Here is a 14,898-nt window from a genome sequence, read left to right as displayed (position 1 = left end):
ATTCACGATAATTTATAATCTAAACTTATATGTAGCCAATAGAAAGCTTGTAGCTGACATTTCCAAATAAGTTTCTATGCTATTTTGAAAAGCTAGCAGAAATCTCTTAGGTCAACTGTTTTTGGAACTTTAAAAACTAGTGCTATAGACACCAATATTGAAGACCACTGTTGGTTCTTCGTGCCATGGCCCCAATTATACATGTAGGACACAAAACAATGCAGTATCCCCAAAATTCAATTAGAACAGAATGGATTAGGATAAATAACTAACTTGGGGGAGGGCGGCTCTCTCCATACTAAAATCTTTTTTATCTTTCAAGGTAAACTTTAACATTCTGCCTCCTCTATGAATATTATTAACAAAAGGTTAACATTTCTTTCTCATATTTATACCTCTTTGAGAGATGACATATTGGGAAAGATTTCATAAAATGTGATAAACAGCAAGTTAAAAAAATGACACTTTCAAAATACTTTTTCTATCATTTGAAAAACATTATTTCATGGCTCCTCAAAATTTCTACAACTATACAGAAATGCACATTCTAGTCTCATTAATCAAGCATTTCTCTCCTATTTTTATGTAAATCTTGGTAAGAAGTTTTTTGGAAATCTGAAAGTAGCAATGGATGCATGTTAGGAAAAGTGTCAGTTCTCTGGCATTCCTATATATTTGCTGGATACTTAATGTCACCCAAGGCACACTGCATATATTGCTTCCTTATGTAGACAATATTATAATGTAGCTATAGCATCTCCATTTAATGAGAAGCCAATATAGCTAGTAAGTATCAGAGGTATTCTGATTCCAAATTCCATATGTGTATTCCTTCAAATGAGACTCAGTTAACAACCTGGAAATTCTGACTAGATTATTTGGTTTTTTGTTTTCTTTTTGGTTCCTTTTTTATCAAGTTGGTTGTAAATATTACCTATTGCTATCTTAAAACAAAATTGGTTTTATAAAATGCTTCAGATTTGTGTTATCTTTTTAAAGCAAAAATTTTCAGCATTTTTGTTACCAACATAGTTTATAAAGATTCTTGGTATTTGTTGCATATTGCATAAATTGCTTAACATGCCTTATATAATTCTAAAGAAAATCCTTTACCATGGGTATTCTACTATATATATTTTAGAGATGAGAGAGTAAGTCCAGAAGTTACATATCCGAGGCTATGTGACTGACAAGCAGTGGAAGCAATAACCACATTTGTGCAGACCCACTCGCTGCCTTAACCTTCATGGCCACAGTGGCCACAGCCTCAGCCATGTCCTACTGTCCTAGTGTGCAGTCTAAAGATAAGGCATGGAAAGAAACTCTAATTTCTCTAGGTGAGGGATGACTACACTGGGTTTATTAAAGTATTTTTTCTATTTCATTTTTAATTTTTAAATTATAAACCATAAACTACAGTCCTAGGAAGGTCTACCAACTTTTCCTTTTTTAAAGAAAACAATGACTCAGTAATAAAAACTCCAATATAAACCGTGTGTGCTTGTATTTGAAGCACTAATTAATATCACAGCAGACAGTTTTGTACTTCTAATTAAAAGTAAGGTTTATTTAGCAGGAGCTATAATGGACCAGGTGTTTCAAAACAAAGCCTTGACAAAACAAAACAAAACAAAACAAAACCAAAACAAAACCTACTGATACCTAAATGATTCCAAGTTGCCTAACTACCCTTTGCTAACTTCCCTCAACAGAGGAATAAAAGAAAATTTTAAATAGAGAACATCAGAAAAGATACTTAATTCCATTAATACCACTGTTTGATTTAACTTTGTAATTTTTTCAGTGCTTTATGCAAAGTCCTCCTTTTTAACAATGCCTAAACTGAGGAATATACTTAGCAGAAAAAGTCATTAACATATCAAATATGCCTCTTTCTCAAGAATCTTTTTCCTCAAATTGTTCCTACTGGTTGTAAGCGCAGAATCAAACTCAAGCACCTTGACACAGTGTTCAAGGTCTACACAGCGCTCTACCTTTGTGCTCACTGACCTCTGTAAACTCATTAGAAATTTCAGGCCTAAGCTTGGAAGCTTTACTTACTATGCCTTAAAAGACTGTCTGGAAATCAAGCCTTAATTACCTTATATTCTTTTCCCTTCAAAAAAATAAGGGCCCCTTTCCTTTCTGTCTACAAGCTGCAGCCATCCTGAGGTCAAGACGCTTTGCATGTATATGTTCAAGAGCCAGATCATCCCAGGTTTAGAGAGGGAAAGAAAATGAAGATCCTTGGAAAGAGACAGAATCTACACACCTGAAGCTTTGGAAGGTCATCTCAGGATGATTTAAGAAAGTAGAGATGTGTAGTGAATAGATTCATAAACTAGACAATCTCCTTCATTTCCTATGAGCAAATAGAGCATTTGCCACTGAAGTCTACTTCTTTTCACTGGCAGATATTTAACACTGAATATATGAATAGTGAATAGTGAGAGATCAATTACAACACAGAAAAGGGGACATCTCAAAGGACATAGATTTAATGATTTTCAAGGTTATTTGATATTATTAGAATCAACTACATTAACCAACAGGCTAAAAAAAATACAAAAACTCTTTACCAGAGTAATTTCCTTTTCAGATCATTAAGGGTCCACACTGAACATCTTAGTTTCTACAATTACACACAATGAAACTACCATGCCTTAAGAAATTCTACCACCAATACTTTCTCAAAATTAGTAATTAACTTATTTAAACTCACTTTAACCAATTAGAAAAATATACAGTCTATGTTTGGAAGAATAATTTATGAATCTTTTTGTTATCATATATTCTTGTAATAAATGTTAATGTTCTAACTGCCAGTCTCTGAAAATAGCTATAATCCTGGGCAAATGCAAATGTAAATAAATATCATTTAGTTAATCTAATAGAAACTGTAGGGGCAAACTACTGTTTTAAAAATCCAGCCAGGACTAGAACTTGAAGGAAAAACAAATGGCTTTAACAGAGATAGAATATCTCTATCTTGCTAGCACTGTATATTGCAACAGATGACTTACCGTGGGAATTGCAGTGGTGCAGCTGACTCTTCTAAGCCGTCTCTGCATCAGGTCATGCTCCATACTGTTAACTTCAGCTTTCAACCGCTCTAGCTCCTCTTTTTCAAGTTTCAATTGCTTTGCTAACCTCTCCATTCTTGCTCGCTGATGTAACAGCAAGGCTACAGCATGACAGATAAAGTCATTGCAAAAAACACCACCAAACAAATTATAGGAGAATTTCTACATGCACTGTTAATGAACAGAAGTCTCATCTGATCTGGGCATCAGCATTGCTTTAAGGTCTTAGTAACACCGTGCCACATCCATTTCTGCTTTAATTTAGCTCTAAACTGCCACCAAAATGGGATCATCTATTCATACCTCTTGTTCTGTAACATTTAGTTCTCTTGAGAGCCTCCTTATCTATAGTTGTTAAATGCTTAAGGACCAGTGAGATGGCTCTGCAGCACGCAAGCCTGAGTTCCATCTTCAAATTCCACAATGTGGCAGGAGAGAACTGACTCCTTAGAATGGCACCTCTGATCTCCACAGGTGTCACAGCAGGCTTACATTTGCATTCATATTCATAAACACACATACGCAGCATATACACTAATAAATAAAGGCTTAACATCAAGAACATCAAGCATTCTGAATCATGATTATAATCAGTTCCCTTCTCAAATATTGGAAGAATCCTAAACTCTCATATATTCTGGTACAATTTGAAAATCTGAATAGATTTTATAAACATTGATTTACCTAGACAATGCTAATTATTTCATTAATTCTACTTCCTATAATACCACTTATAAATAACATTATAGAAGACTCAATTTCTTTGACAAACCAGTCCAAGGTGCATGTATCCTTTTCACAAAACACATTATACTTGTATTTTTTGTTAATGAATGATATCTGCCAATAGTCTTATTAGGTTACAAATTTACAATGATCATATTTGCAGCTTTATATTTTAAAACAGCAAATAGATGACTCTGAAACAGTAATTTTACTCTTGGTAATACTACCAGTCAACATTTATTATATATTAAGCATTTAATTGAAACTAAATATGTTCAGTTTTATGTTCAATCATTTTTCATCGCACATGACTCTAAATATGAAATTACGTTAGTGTAAAGTTTACCTTGTGTATAGGCATAGTCATCTGATCCAGAACTAGAACTCCTTTGATACTTATGGTTTCCCTTTTCACCCCCAGAGCCTGGTATCACTGAAATGGGCTGAATAGGTTCTGGTGCTGCAGAGCGTTCTTCTTGGTCCACTAAATTTAAAAGGTTTTCAGTTGTTGCTCGGCCTACAGTAATTTTGAAAACTGTAGTTGGGTTTGGTATGACCCGAGGAGATGGTGATGGAGCACATGAAGGTCCAGTTGGCTGTGTATATGTAATATACACAGGATTAACACTAAATGGAGGTTTTGGTTGACTAGAGATCCCTCTTGAAGGGGAACTTGAAGGTGGCGTGGTGGCTGTATACAGTGAGTGCTGGTTCCTTGGAGAAGGTTGATTACTGATAGGTGACGGACTTCTAGTTATTGCTGTCCCAGGTCTTTGAGAAGGTTCAACTGTAATTTCTATCTTCTTCATGGAACCTTTGGGTAAGCTAGTTGCTGCGTAAGGGAGATAGGCTACCGAATGACTTCCTGGTTTCTGATAACTAGGAGGTCCTTGTTGATATAGGTGGGGTGGAGTAGTTGAAGGACTGGGTGGCATAAACACATGAGAGCTTGGGTGACCCAGCTGGGGTGGTTGTACTTGATGCTGTGGAGAGCTAAAGGGGGAAGGACACTGAGAAGGAGGTGGTGAATGGTAAACTGACTGAGGAATCTGCTGTTGTTTGGGAGAATACTGAGAAGGTTGATAGTTCTGTTGATGTGGATAAACAGGTAAAGGACGCTGGCTGTAATGAGGCACTGGGCCTTGTGGGGAGGACTGCCATGGAACATTCTGAGGAGTCTGTCTTCCTGATGAACTCTGAGATGTCTGTCTAATAAAAATAGAACCAGGAGATCCATAGAGATTGCTTGGAATTTGTGGAAGAATCTGTAAAGCTCTAGGTACAGTCTGTCCAGAAGGAAGGTTTTGGGACACTGTAACAGTAATTGGATTTGTACTATACCGAGGTATGTGCATGTAGGACGGAGGTGGTGGTGGTGGTGAAGGACCTTGCATAGCAGATGGATTCATTCCTGTTTGCATGGAAGATGGCTGCTGTGGTGGCTGTGAAGGTGGAGTAGCTGCACTTCTGTTCTGTTCATTCATAAAAAACGGATTGTAGTTGGGAGTAGCAGCCACAACAGCTGGAGCTGAGTGTGGTTCCTGAACTAAACATATCAGCTGTTTGCCTGCTGTATGCTGAGGATCAATATGTCCATCACTTGAGCTATGTACCAGTGTTCGACCACCATTAAGGTGAGCTCCATCTCCTGGGTGATAGCTACCAGGAGAATGGATACCCAGATTAATATGCAAAAGGCGATTTCTATTCATCCTATTGTCTTCTGGACTATGGTATTCCATATACAAGTATTTGCTGCTCTCCTGGGAAAGGGCTCGACAACAGGCTTCTAGATTGTTGTTATTCTATGGGAGAAATGGGACAAACAACATTTGGAAAATTAACAAAGCTTAAGAATGAAAGTCAGCTACATAAATTATGCCACAGAATAAGTCAAGAGTAGTGTTTTAACATAAAACCCATTATTGTCATCTGTCCTACAAAAGGGATATTTAATAATCCAAAGAATAAGCATTTAGCTCACATTACTAGCTCTACCACTACTACTACAGAAATGTAAGGCACCTACTAAGGAACACTGTGACTCAACCCCAAGTTTTTTCATTCCAAATCCAGGACTCATTTTACATTTGTTGCAGCTTAACAACTTAAAATGTTGTGCTACTCTTGGATTCACCATAATTGCTGTAACATCCATCATTAATGTTTAACCTGATAAAAATGAAAATAACCATCCTTTAGTTTCAAAAAGCACCAAAATCACAAAATGAAAAAATAATATTCCTGAAGATTTTAAACAAAAATGCCATAGTCTTTACCTTTCATTCATCCAAATTTATCATAACATTAATGTATATCATTAGCAAAGATTTAAACAAAGAAAAATGAGCAACAAGCAAAATTCTATAGTTTGACTCATACCTCCATGATTTTGCCAGAGTTAATGAGAATTTAACAAGCAACCATATTCAGATTGCCTTAATGAAATTCACTATGCCAAGTTTGTACAAGCTGAACAGAGATTTAATATACTTGAAATAGCTTTTTAGTTATGCACAGATAGTAACAGAAGTTTCAATGGACAATAATCAAATGATTAGTTAAAAAATTAAAACAGTGTAAGTTTCCACTAAAATACAGAACTCTCATCTATTAGAGTAAAACACATATTATTCACTACTTTTGGAAAAATTAACAAACTTCTTAATGAACATGACTTTCTCTGTAATTCAAACATATGTTATTATATGTAAGTTCATTTTACATAAAAATGAAAGGAAATACTTTTCTTCTGCAGTGACCCAAATAAGGTATTAAGTCTACCACAGGACACACAATAAGGTGATAGTAGTGTTGAGATCAATTTAGAATTCATCTCCAATCCCATTCACGTTTCCAGATTCAGAGAAAGAAGACTGGTAAGTAGCACGCTTCATAAGAGGCACTAAACTTGTTAACCGTACAACCAATTCCAGGTTCCCACTCTCAAGTCCCAGTGTTCTTTCTACACAGTAATTTCAAAGGAAAGGATGCACTGCCAAAAGACATTACTAAACTGGAGCTTTAGGGAGTTAATAAAAAAAAAACCAAACCCATAGTCAAGCAAACATTTGTAAAATGAAATCTAAGTAATTTAAAGATTTTGCTTCATGAAAAACATAGGTAACTTTGTTTGCCTTAAATAAAGTACTTGAAAAGTACTACAGAAAAAAAGTACTAGTTGAAGTTTAAGATGAATTAAGACTGCAAAATTTATTTTCTTGTCTTGCCTGAAAAATCATGCTGAGCAAGGGTGAGAAGCTACCTGTTAAAATCAAATGTGGTGTGCCTGGAGAGATGGCTCAGTGGAAAAGAACACCGGCTGCTCTTCCAGAGGACCCAGGGTCAATTCTAAGCACTTACATGGTGCCTCACAACTATCCAAGTACAGTCCCAAGGTTTCAAGGCTCTCCTCTGGCCTCCGTAGGCACCAGATATGCACATGGTATAGACACATATGTACAAAAATACTCATAAACATAAAATAAAAGTAATTTAAAAAGTAAAAATAAATCAAATCTAGAACCAAAGAATTCAGGTAGGCTGATAACTAGAATGGGTCAGTAACATATACTGGAAAGAAAATTATATACAAAAAATAAACAATTTCAAAACTTCAACAAATGTTTAAAATTAGAGAACATACTTTAGTATTTGATATTTTTGGGAATAACCCTGAAATCTTATTCTTTACATAACAAATCTAAAAGCCTAATAGTAATCTTACAAAAAGGATCCTAATACAAACAATAAGAAGTTAAGACTGTCAACATATTGACAGGCATGCCTGAAGTAAAAATATATGAGTAAATTCTATACCGATAAATTTAAACCACAAATACAGACTATAGAAGTATTGTTGTTAGAGAACTACTATAGAAACAACACTATGGAGGAGACTCAAATGACATATTTGACTTGCTAAATGTTTTGACAAAAAAGAATAAAAATGTCAAAGAGTAAGCAGTGTCCCATGTTGTTTAGTTGGATACCAGGGTCATAAATTCCTATGCAGAACTAGAGATTGAGCCTAGGCTTTTACACATGTTCTACCACTAAGTTATAGCCCCACCATCATTTTCATTTTTGAAATAGCCTCATTAAGTTTCCCTGGCTGTCCACTAACTTGCAACTGTTTTGTTTCATTCTCCCAAAAAGCAGGGATTAGGCCTGGACCATTGGTTTAGTAACAAGTAAAAATATCTAAGAAGGCTATGTATGGAAACTCTATAGCTCACTGAGTAAGCATGAGGACCCAAGTTGACATCCTAGTACCATCATTACAAGCTGTGTGTGGCTGTGTTGTACCTGTAACCCCTGTGCCTAAAGAAGCAGACAGGAGGATTGCTGAGGCATGCTGACCATCGGCTTAGTTCCAGATTTAAGAAAAGACCCTAACTTAAAGGAATAAAGTGCAAAGTGATAGACTAGGGCAAATAATGTCCTTTTGTGGCCTCTGCACATGCACACATAAACTTTTTAAAGACATATATAAACACTTCTAAAAGAACTAAGAGAACAATGTTTCATACCTCTCAAAATGATGTAAATTAAGGGAAGATAGTCCAGAGAGGATTTAAAGCCTGTGTTTCAGATGCAAACTACTAGGCTCATGTATGTCACTGTATATACAAATGCTTTTGGGGTGGTGGGAGTTCAAAGTTTTGTTACACAGCTCAAGCTAGGCACATTTTGCCACACTCCTGCACCAGCCTCCTGATCACAGGCATGTACCATCATATAGAGCATTAACATAGGTACTTCCTGGAGCCAGTAGGTAGTCCATACTAATATTCTGTTAACATCAAAAAAAAAAAAGTAAAAGATTTAGGACAGTGTTCACTGAGCTGATTTTTACATTTTAATTAGTGGCCACGATAGTAAAAATAAGGAAAAGCCAAATTAAATTACAACCATGTTGGTGCTAAAAGGGGTCCTAAGATAGGTAAAGAAAGTCAATTCGTGGTTCTGACTAGAAGATTCAACTCTGGCTTGGTTTTACTGTACTAGGAAGTAGCTTTTTCTCAACCACAAACATAAATGGACCTAAAGAGCTGAAATTAGGAGTGGGCATATGTTAGCAAACACATATAGCACCATAACCTTGGGCCCAAAGGCCTAGATTTAGTAAAGAATTTGTAAACAACAGAAATCCCTGGGTTCTCTGGTCTCTACTTGTAATAACCTTCCCTGTACATAGATTTCTGTTGTATCCTCAGGGAGTGTGAACATGAATACATGCTGTGTATCATGTTCTGCTCCCCATATCAACCAAATGGGGATGTGTCACAATCTAAATCACTGAGATTCCATGAAGGATGATACCAAGGTTAACTGACGGAACAGTAATGTTCTTCTGTATGTTATCTCCTGAGTAAAAATACAGTCTGTAACTAAGGAATTAAAGATTTCAGTGTTGAGAACAAGACAAAGGGAATGTTTCTGAAAAAAAGAAAGTCGTCTCACATTTATACCTAATAAGGACTTGTGAGCTTAAAAAAAAAAGAGTTTTTCTACAGAAATTAAGGTAAGTTTGGGATTTAAAATGCATCTCTTGGGACTGGAGGTATAGTTCTGAGGTAGAGAGCTTACTTAGAACACATACAACCTAGGGCTTGATATCTAGGAGCAAATCAAAGAAAAATTGAACTCTAAGGATTCAAGGATTAATGGCAACCTGTTTAAAAGTTCCTTATTCATTGGGAGAATAGAGTGTCCTGTGGAGGTCAGGGGAACTTGGGGGATAGGTTCTTTTTTTATCATGTGGTTTTCAATATCAAACTCATAACATCAGGCTTGGTAGCAAGCACCTTTACCCACTATTTCTTTTTGCTGGGGGATTTATTTATTTATTTATTTTATTTTTTTGCTACATGTGCTTATTCCTCCCAATTTCAGAGGATTTTAAGTGGGTGAGATTGTACCTTTTTAAAGTATTGTACCTTTTGTGGCTTTTGGACATTTAGCAATTCATAAAGACATTTTCCATTGTTAAAACTGTAAAAGTGCTACTGTTATATAGTGGGTAGGGCTCAGGGAAGATGATAAAGAGCTTCCCAGTAAGAGTTATCTGCCCCACCATATCACAACACTAAGTCTAAGAAATCCTATAAAACATATAGTATTCTAACAAGTACTCTAACTCATGCCAACTCTAACAAGGAAAACTGTAACATCACTTGCAGGAAACGTACCTGTAACATACACTGAGATACCACACCCTCTGGAATTTCAGGAAACCGTTGTCGAAGATCATGGAGAACCTGAATATCAAGCTGAGGACTGTTTTGCGCCATGCCAGAGTCAATGTTGGTTAACTATCGCTTAGGAAATGGGTATTAACAGGCCTTCCAAAAGTAATAATCTTCCAAACACTCTGTCATTTTCTTCTAAAATAAATAAAAGTTTGGTTAAGTCTAATTCCATATTTTACATTACTCAAACACCATTAATTATTAAAATCAAGAAAATGAAAATAATTATATGTGGGCTTAATGCTAGAAAACAGACACATTCAGTTTATTTCCTTTGATGTAAAATAGCCAACAAAATTAGTGTTTAAAAAAGAAAATAATGCATCATCCCACCACCTCTCTGCCCATCTTCATCAGACCTGCTGATCTAGAAGAATACAGGTTAGATTCTATACGCATCCATTCTCCCTGCCTACTGAATCCTCTGGGGCACCCTAGCTGACCTGAGCAGCTTGCAATCCCCACTAAATCCCCATTCTCCTGCTACTTCTCAGGCCACCATCATCAGAACTGCTGATCAGGAACCTTATAGTCCAAGGATACCCATCAGAAACCTACTACATCAGTATCATTGAGCTTAGGCCCCCTACCAATACCTACTACAACAGGAACATCCAGGGACCAAAGCCATCCAGATGGCGAAAGGCCCTACAATCAACAAAAGGCAATATGACACCTTCAGAGCACAGCTCTGTCCTACTACAGCAAGCTCTGGATATTTTAACACAACCAAAACACAAGAAAATGACCGTAAACCCAATCTTATAAAAATGATAGAGTCCTTTAGAGAAGAAATAAATAAATCCCTTTAAGAAATATAGAAAAACACAATCAAACAAATATAAACAGGTTAAGGAAATAAATAAAACTGTTCAAGACATGAAAATAGAAATAGAAGCAGTAAGAAAACACAAACTGAGGGAACCCTGGAGACTGAAAACCTAGCGAAGAGTACAGGAACAACAGATGCAAGCATCAACAACAGTATACAGGAGATGGAAGCATGAATCTCAGGTGTGAAAGATATGATAATACCTCAGTAAAAGAAAATGTTAAATCTAAAAAATTCCTGACATAAAACATCCAGGAAATCTGGGATATTATGAAAAAAAACTAACCTAAGAATAACAGGAAATAAAGAGGGTAGTTAAAGAGTCCCACCTCCAAGGCCCAGAAAATATTTTCAACAAAATAACAGAAGAAAATTTCTCAAACCTAAAGAAAAAGATGCTTACAAACATATAAGAAGCTTATAGAACACCAATTAGACTGAACCAGAAAAAGAAAATCCCCCCACCACATAATAATCAAAACACAAAATCTATAGAGTAAAGAATATTAAATACCAAAAGGGAAAAAGGCCAGTTAATATACAAAGACATCCCTAATCATAATTACACCTAACTTCTCAACAGAAAATCTAAAATCTAGAAGGAAATAGAAAGATATCTTGCAACCACTAGATAACCACATATGCCAACCAAGAATACTATACCCAGAAAAACTCTCAATCACCTTAGAAGGAGAAAATTAGGTATATCAAGACAAAGTCAAACAATATCTGTCCTCAAATCTAGCACAACAGAAAGTACTAGAAGGAAAAATCCAACCTAAGGAAGATAACTACATTCAAGTAAACACAGGAAATAGGTAAATCCATGCCAGTAAAAATAAGGAAGCACGTACACACACACACACACACACACACACACACACACACTCACGCACACACTCACGCACAACAATATAAAAATGTATCATCCTAAGTGAGGTAACCCAATCACAAAAGAATACACATGGAATGCAATCACTAATAAGTGGATATTAATTAGCCCAGAAGCTCTGAATACTCAAGACACAATTAGCATATCAAATGATTCCCTTGAAGAAGGAAGAAGAAGGCCCTGGTCCTGGAAAGGCTTGATGCAGTATTGTAGGGGAATACCAGGACAGAGGAGTGGGAGAGGGTTGACTGGGGAATGGGCGGAAGGAAGAGGGCTTATGGGACTTATGGGGAGGGGGGGAACCGGGAAAGGGGAAATCATCTGGAATGTAAACAAAGAATATAGAAAATTTAAAAAAAGAAGCATATAAAAAAAGAAGTAATAATCATTGGTCATTAACATCGGTCAACATCAATGACCTCAATTCCCAGATAAAAAGGATACAGGTTAACAGACTGGATAAGTAAACAGGATCCATCATTTTGCTACATACAAGAAACACACATAAGCAAGAAAGATAGACACTACTTCAGAGTAAAGGACTGGAAAAAAGTTTGCCAAGCAAATGGACATAAAAAAAGCAATCTGTAGTAGCCATTTTAATACATAAGAAAATAGACTTTCAACCAACATTAATCAAAAGAGAAAGGGAAAGACACTTCATTCTCATCAAAAAAAAATCTATCAAGATGATATCTCAATTCTGATGATCTATACCCCCAAACACAAACACCTTTATATAGAAAAAGAAAAACATTGCTAAAGCTTAAAGCACACATCAAATTCCACACACTGGGTGACTTCAACACTCTACTCTCACCAACTGACAGACAGGTCATCCAGACAGAAACTCTATGGAGAAATGATGAAATTAAGAGGTATTCTGAAGTGATGGACCAAACAGACATCTACAGAATATTCCACCAAAACACAAAAGACTATACCTTCCTCTGCACCTCATGCAGCCTTCTCCAAAACTGACAATATAGTCTGTCAAAATGTAAGCTTCAACAAACACAACAAGATTTACACAACACCTTGGCCTTGTATCTTATCAGACTACCACAGATTTAAGCTGGGCTTCAAGAAGAACAGAAACACCAGAAAGCCTACACACTTATGGAAGCTGTACAGCTCTCTACTCAATGATCTCTGGCTCAGGGAAGAAAGAAAGAAATTAAACTTTCTAGAATTCAATGAAAATAAAAGGTACAGCATATCCGAAATTATGGGACACAATGAAAACATTACTAAGAGGAAAGGTCAAAGCACTAAATGCCCCATAAAGAAATTAGAAAGATCTCATACCAGCCATTTTAAAGAATACCTGAAAGCTTTAGAAAAAAAGAAGCAAGCAAACAGAAGAGAGGTAAAAGGCAGGAAATAATCAAACTCAGGCCTAAGAACAATCAATTAGAAACAAAGAGAACAATTCTAAGAATTAACAAACCCAAGAGCTGGTTCTTTGTGAAAATCAGTATGATAGACAAATTCTTAGCCAAACTAATCTAAAGACATAGAGACAGTATCCAAATAAACAAGATCAGAAATAAAAACTGGGACATAAAAGTAAACATTAAGGAAATTCAAAGAATCATTGGACCATACTTCAAAAGCCTGTACTCCACAAAACTGAAAAATCTTAATGAAATAGATGATTTTCTAGACAGATACCATTTACCAAAGTTAAATCAAGACCAGGTAAACTATTTAAACAGCCCTATAACCCCTAAGGAAATAGAAACAGCCATTAAAATCTCCCAACCAAAAAAAGCCCAGAGCCAGATGGTTTTAGTGAAGAATTATACCAGAACTTCAAAGAAGAGCTAATTCTAAAAGTCCTCAAATTAGTCCACGAAATAGAAACAGAAGGAACACTGCCAAACTCATTCTATGAAGCCACAATCACCCTGGTACCTAAACCATGCAAAGAGTCAACAAACAAAGAATTTCCGAGCAATTTCTCTTATAAACATCAATGCAGAAACACTCAATATAATCCTCGCAAACTGAATCCAAGAACACATCAAAAACATCCTCCATGATCATGGAGGCTTCATCTCAGCAATGCAGGGATAGTTTAATATATGAAAACCCATCAATCCTTTGACAAAATCCAACATCCATTCATGTGAAAAGACTTTAGAGAGATCAAGAATACAAGGCACATTCCTAAACATAATAAAAGCAATACACACCAAGCCAATAGCCAACATCAAATTAAATTGAGAAGCTTGAAGCAATCCCACTAAAATCAGGAACAAGAGAAGGCTGCCCACTCTGTTCCTGTTCAATATAGTATATGTGAACTTCTAGCTAGACCAATAAGACAACTAAAGGAGATCATGGGGATACAAATTGGAAATGAAGAAGTCAAAGTATTGCTATTTGTGGATTATTTGATAGTATGGATAAATGACTCCAAAAATTCTAGCAGAGAACTCCTACAGCTGATAAACACCTTCAGCAAAATGTCTGGATATAAAATTTTCTCAAAAAAAAAATCAGTAACCTTCCTTTATACAAATGTTAAATGTGCTGAGAAAGAAATTATGGAAATAACTTCCTTTACAATAGCCACAAATACTATAAAATGTGAAAGACCTAAGTGATAAGAACTTCAAGCTGCTGAAGAAATTGAGGAAGATATCTAAAGGTGGAAAGATTTCCCATGTTCATGGATTGGCAGGATTAACATAGTAAAAATGGCCATCTTACCAAAAAATAATCTACAGATTCAATACAATTCCCATAAAAATTCCAACAATTTTTTATAGACATTAGCAAAGCAATTATCAGCTTCATAGGGAAAAACAAAAAACCCAGGATAGCTAAAACAATCCTGAAAAATAAAAGATCTTTGGGAGGAATCACCATCCCTGACCTCAGGCTATACTACAAAGCAATAATAATAACAACTGCATGGTAGTGGTACAGAAAGAGGCGTGAATCAATGTAACTTAATCAAAGACCCTGATGCGAACTCACATACCCATGAACACGTGATTTTTGACAAAGGCAAAACCATACAATGTAAAAAAAAAAAAGAGAGAGAGAGAGAGAGAGAGTATCTTCAAATGGTGCTAGACTAACTGGATGTCTGCATGTACA

At 35.9% G+C, this 14,898-nt stretch overlaps 1 protein-coding gene across 5 annotated transcripts in view; it reads right to left on the bottom strand.

The window, feature by feature from the left end:
- Tab3 (TGF-beta activated kinase 1 (MAP3K7) binding protein 3) overlaps window positions 1–14,898 on the bottom strand; it is a 62,476-nt gene that overhangs the window by 15,864 nt on the left and 31,714 nt on the right. For all 5 annotated transcript variants that reach the window (XM_052170653.1, XM_052170649.1, XM_052170651.1 and 2 more), the window contains 3 exons: window positions 10,004–10,198; window positions 4,156–5,614; window positions 3,024–3,184 (listed from right to left, as the gene is read on the bottom strand). In XM_052170653.1, coding sequence (XP_052026613.1) covers window positions 3,024–3,184; window positions 4,156–5,614; window positions 10,004–10,105 — 1,722 coding nt within the window. In that variant the 5' untranslated portion in view covers window positions 10,106–10,198. The remainder of the gene's footprint in view (window positions 1–3,023; window positions 3,185–4,155; window positions 5,615–10,003; window positions 10,199–14,898) is intronic.

The sequence above is a fragment of the Apodemus sylvaticus genome, chromosome X, assembly GCF_947179515.1.
Source record: "Apodemus sylvaticus chromosome X, mApoSyl1.1, whole genome shotgun sequence".
Lineage (NCBI taxonomy): Eukaryota > Metazoa > Chordata > Mammalia > Rodentia > Muridae > Apodemus > Apodemus sylvaticus.
This window is presented reverse-complemented; position numbering and strand designations above follow the sequence as displayed.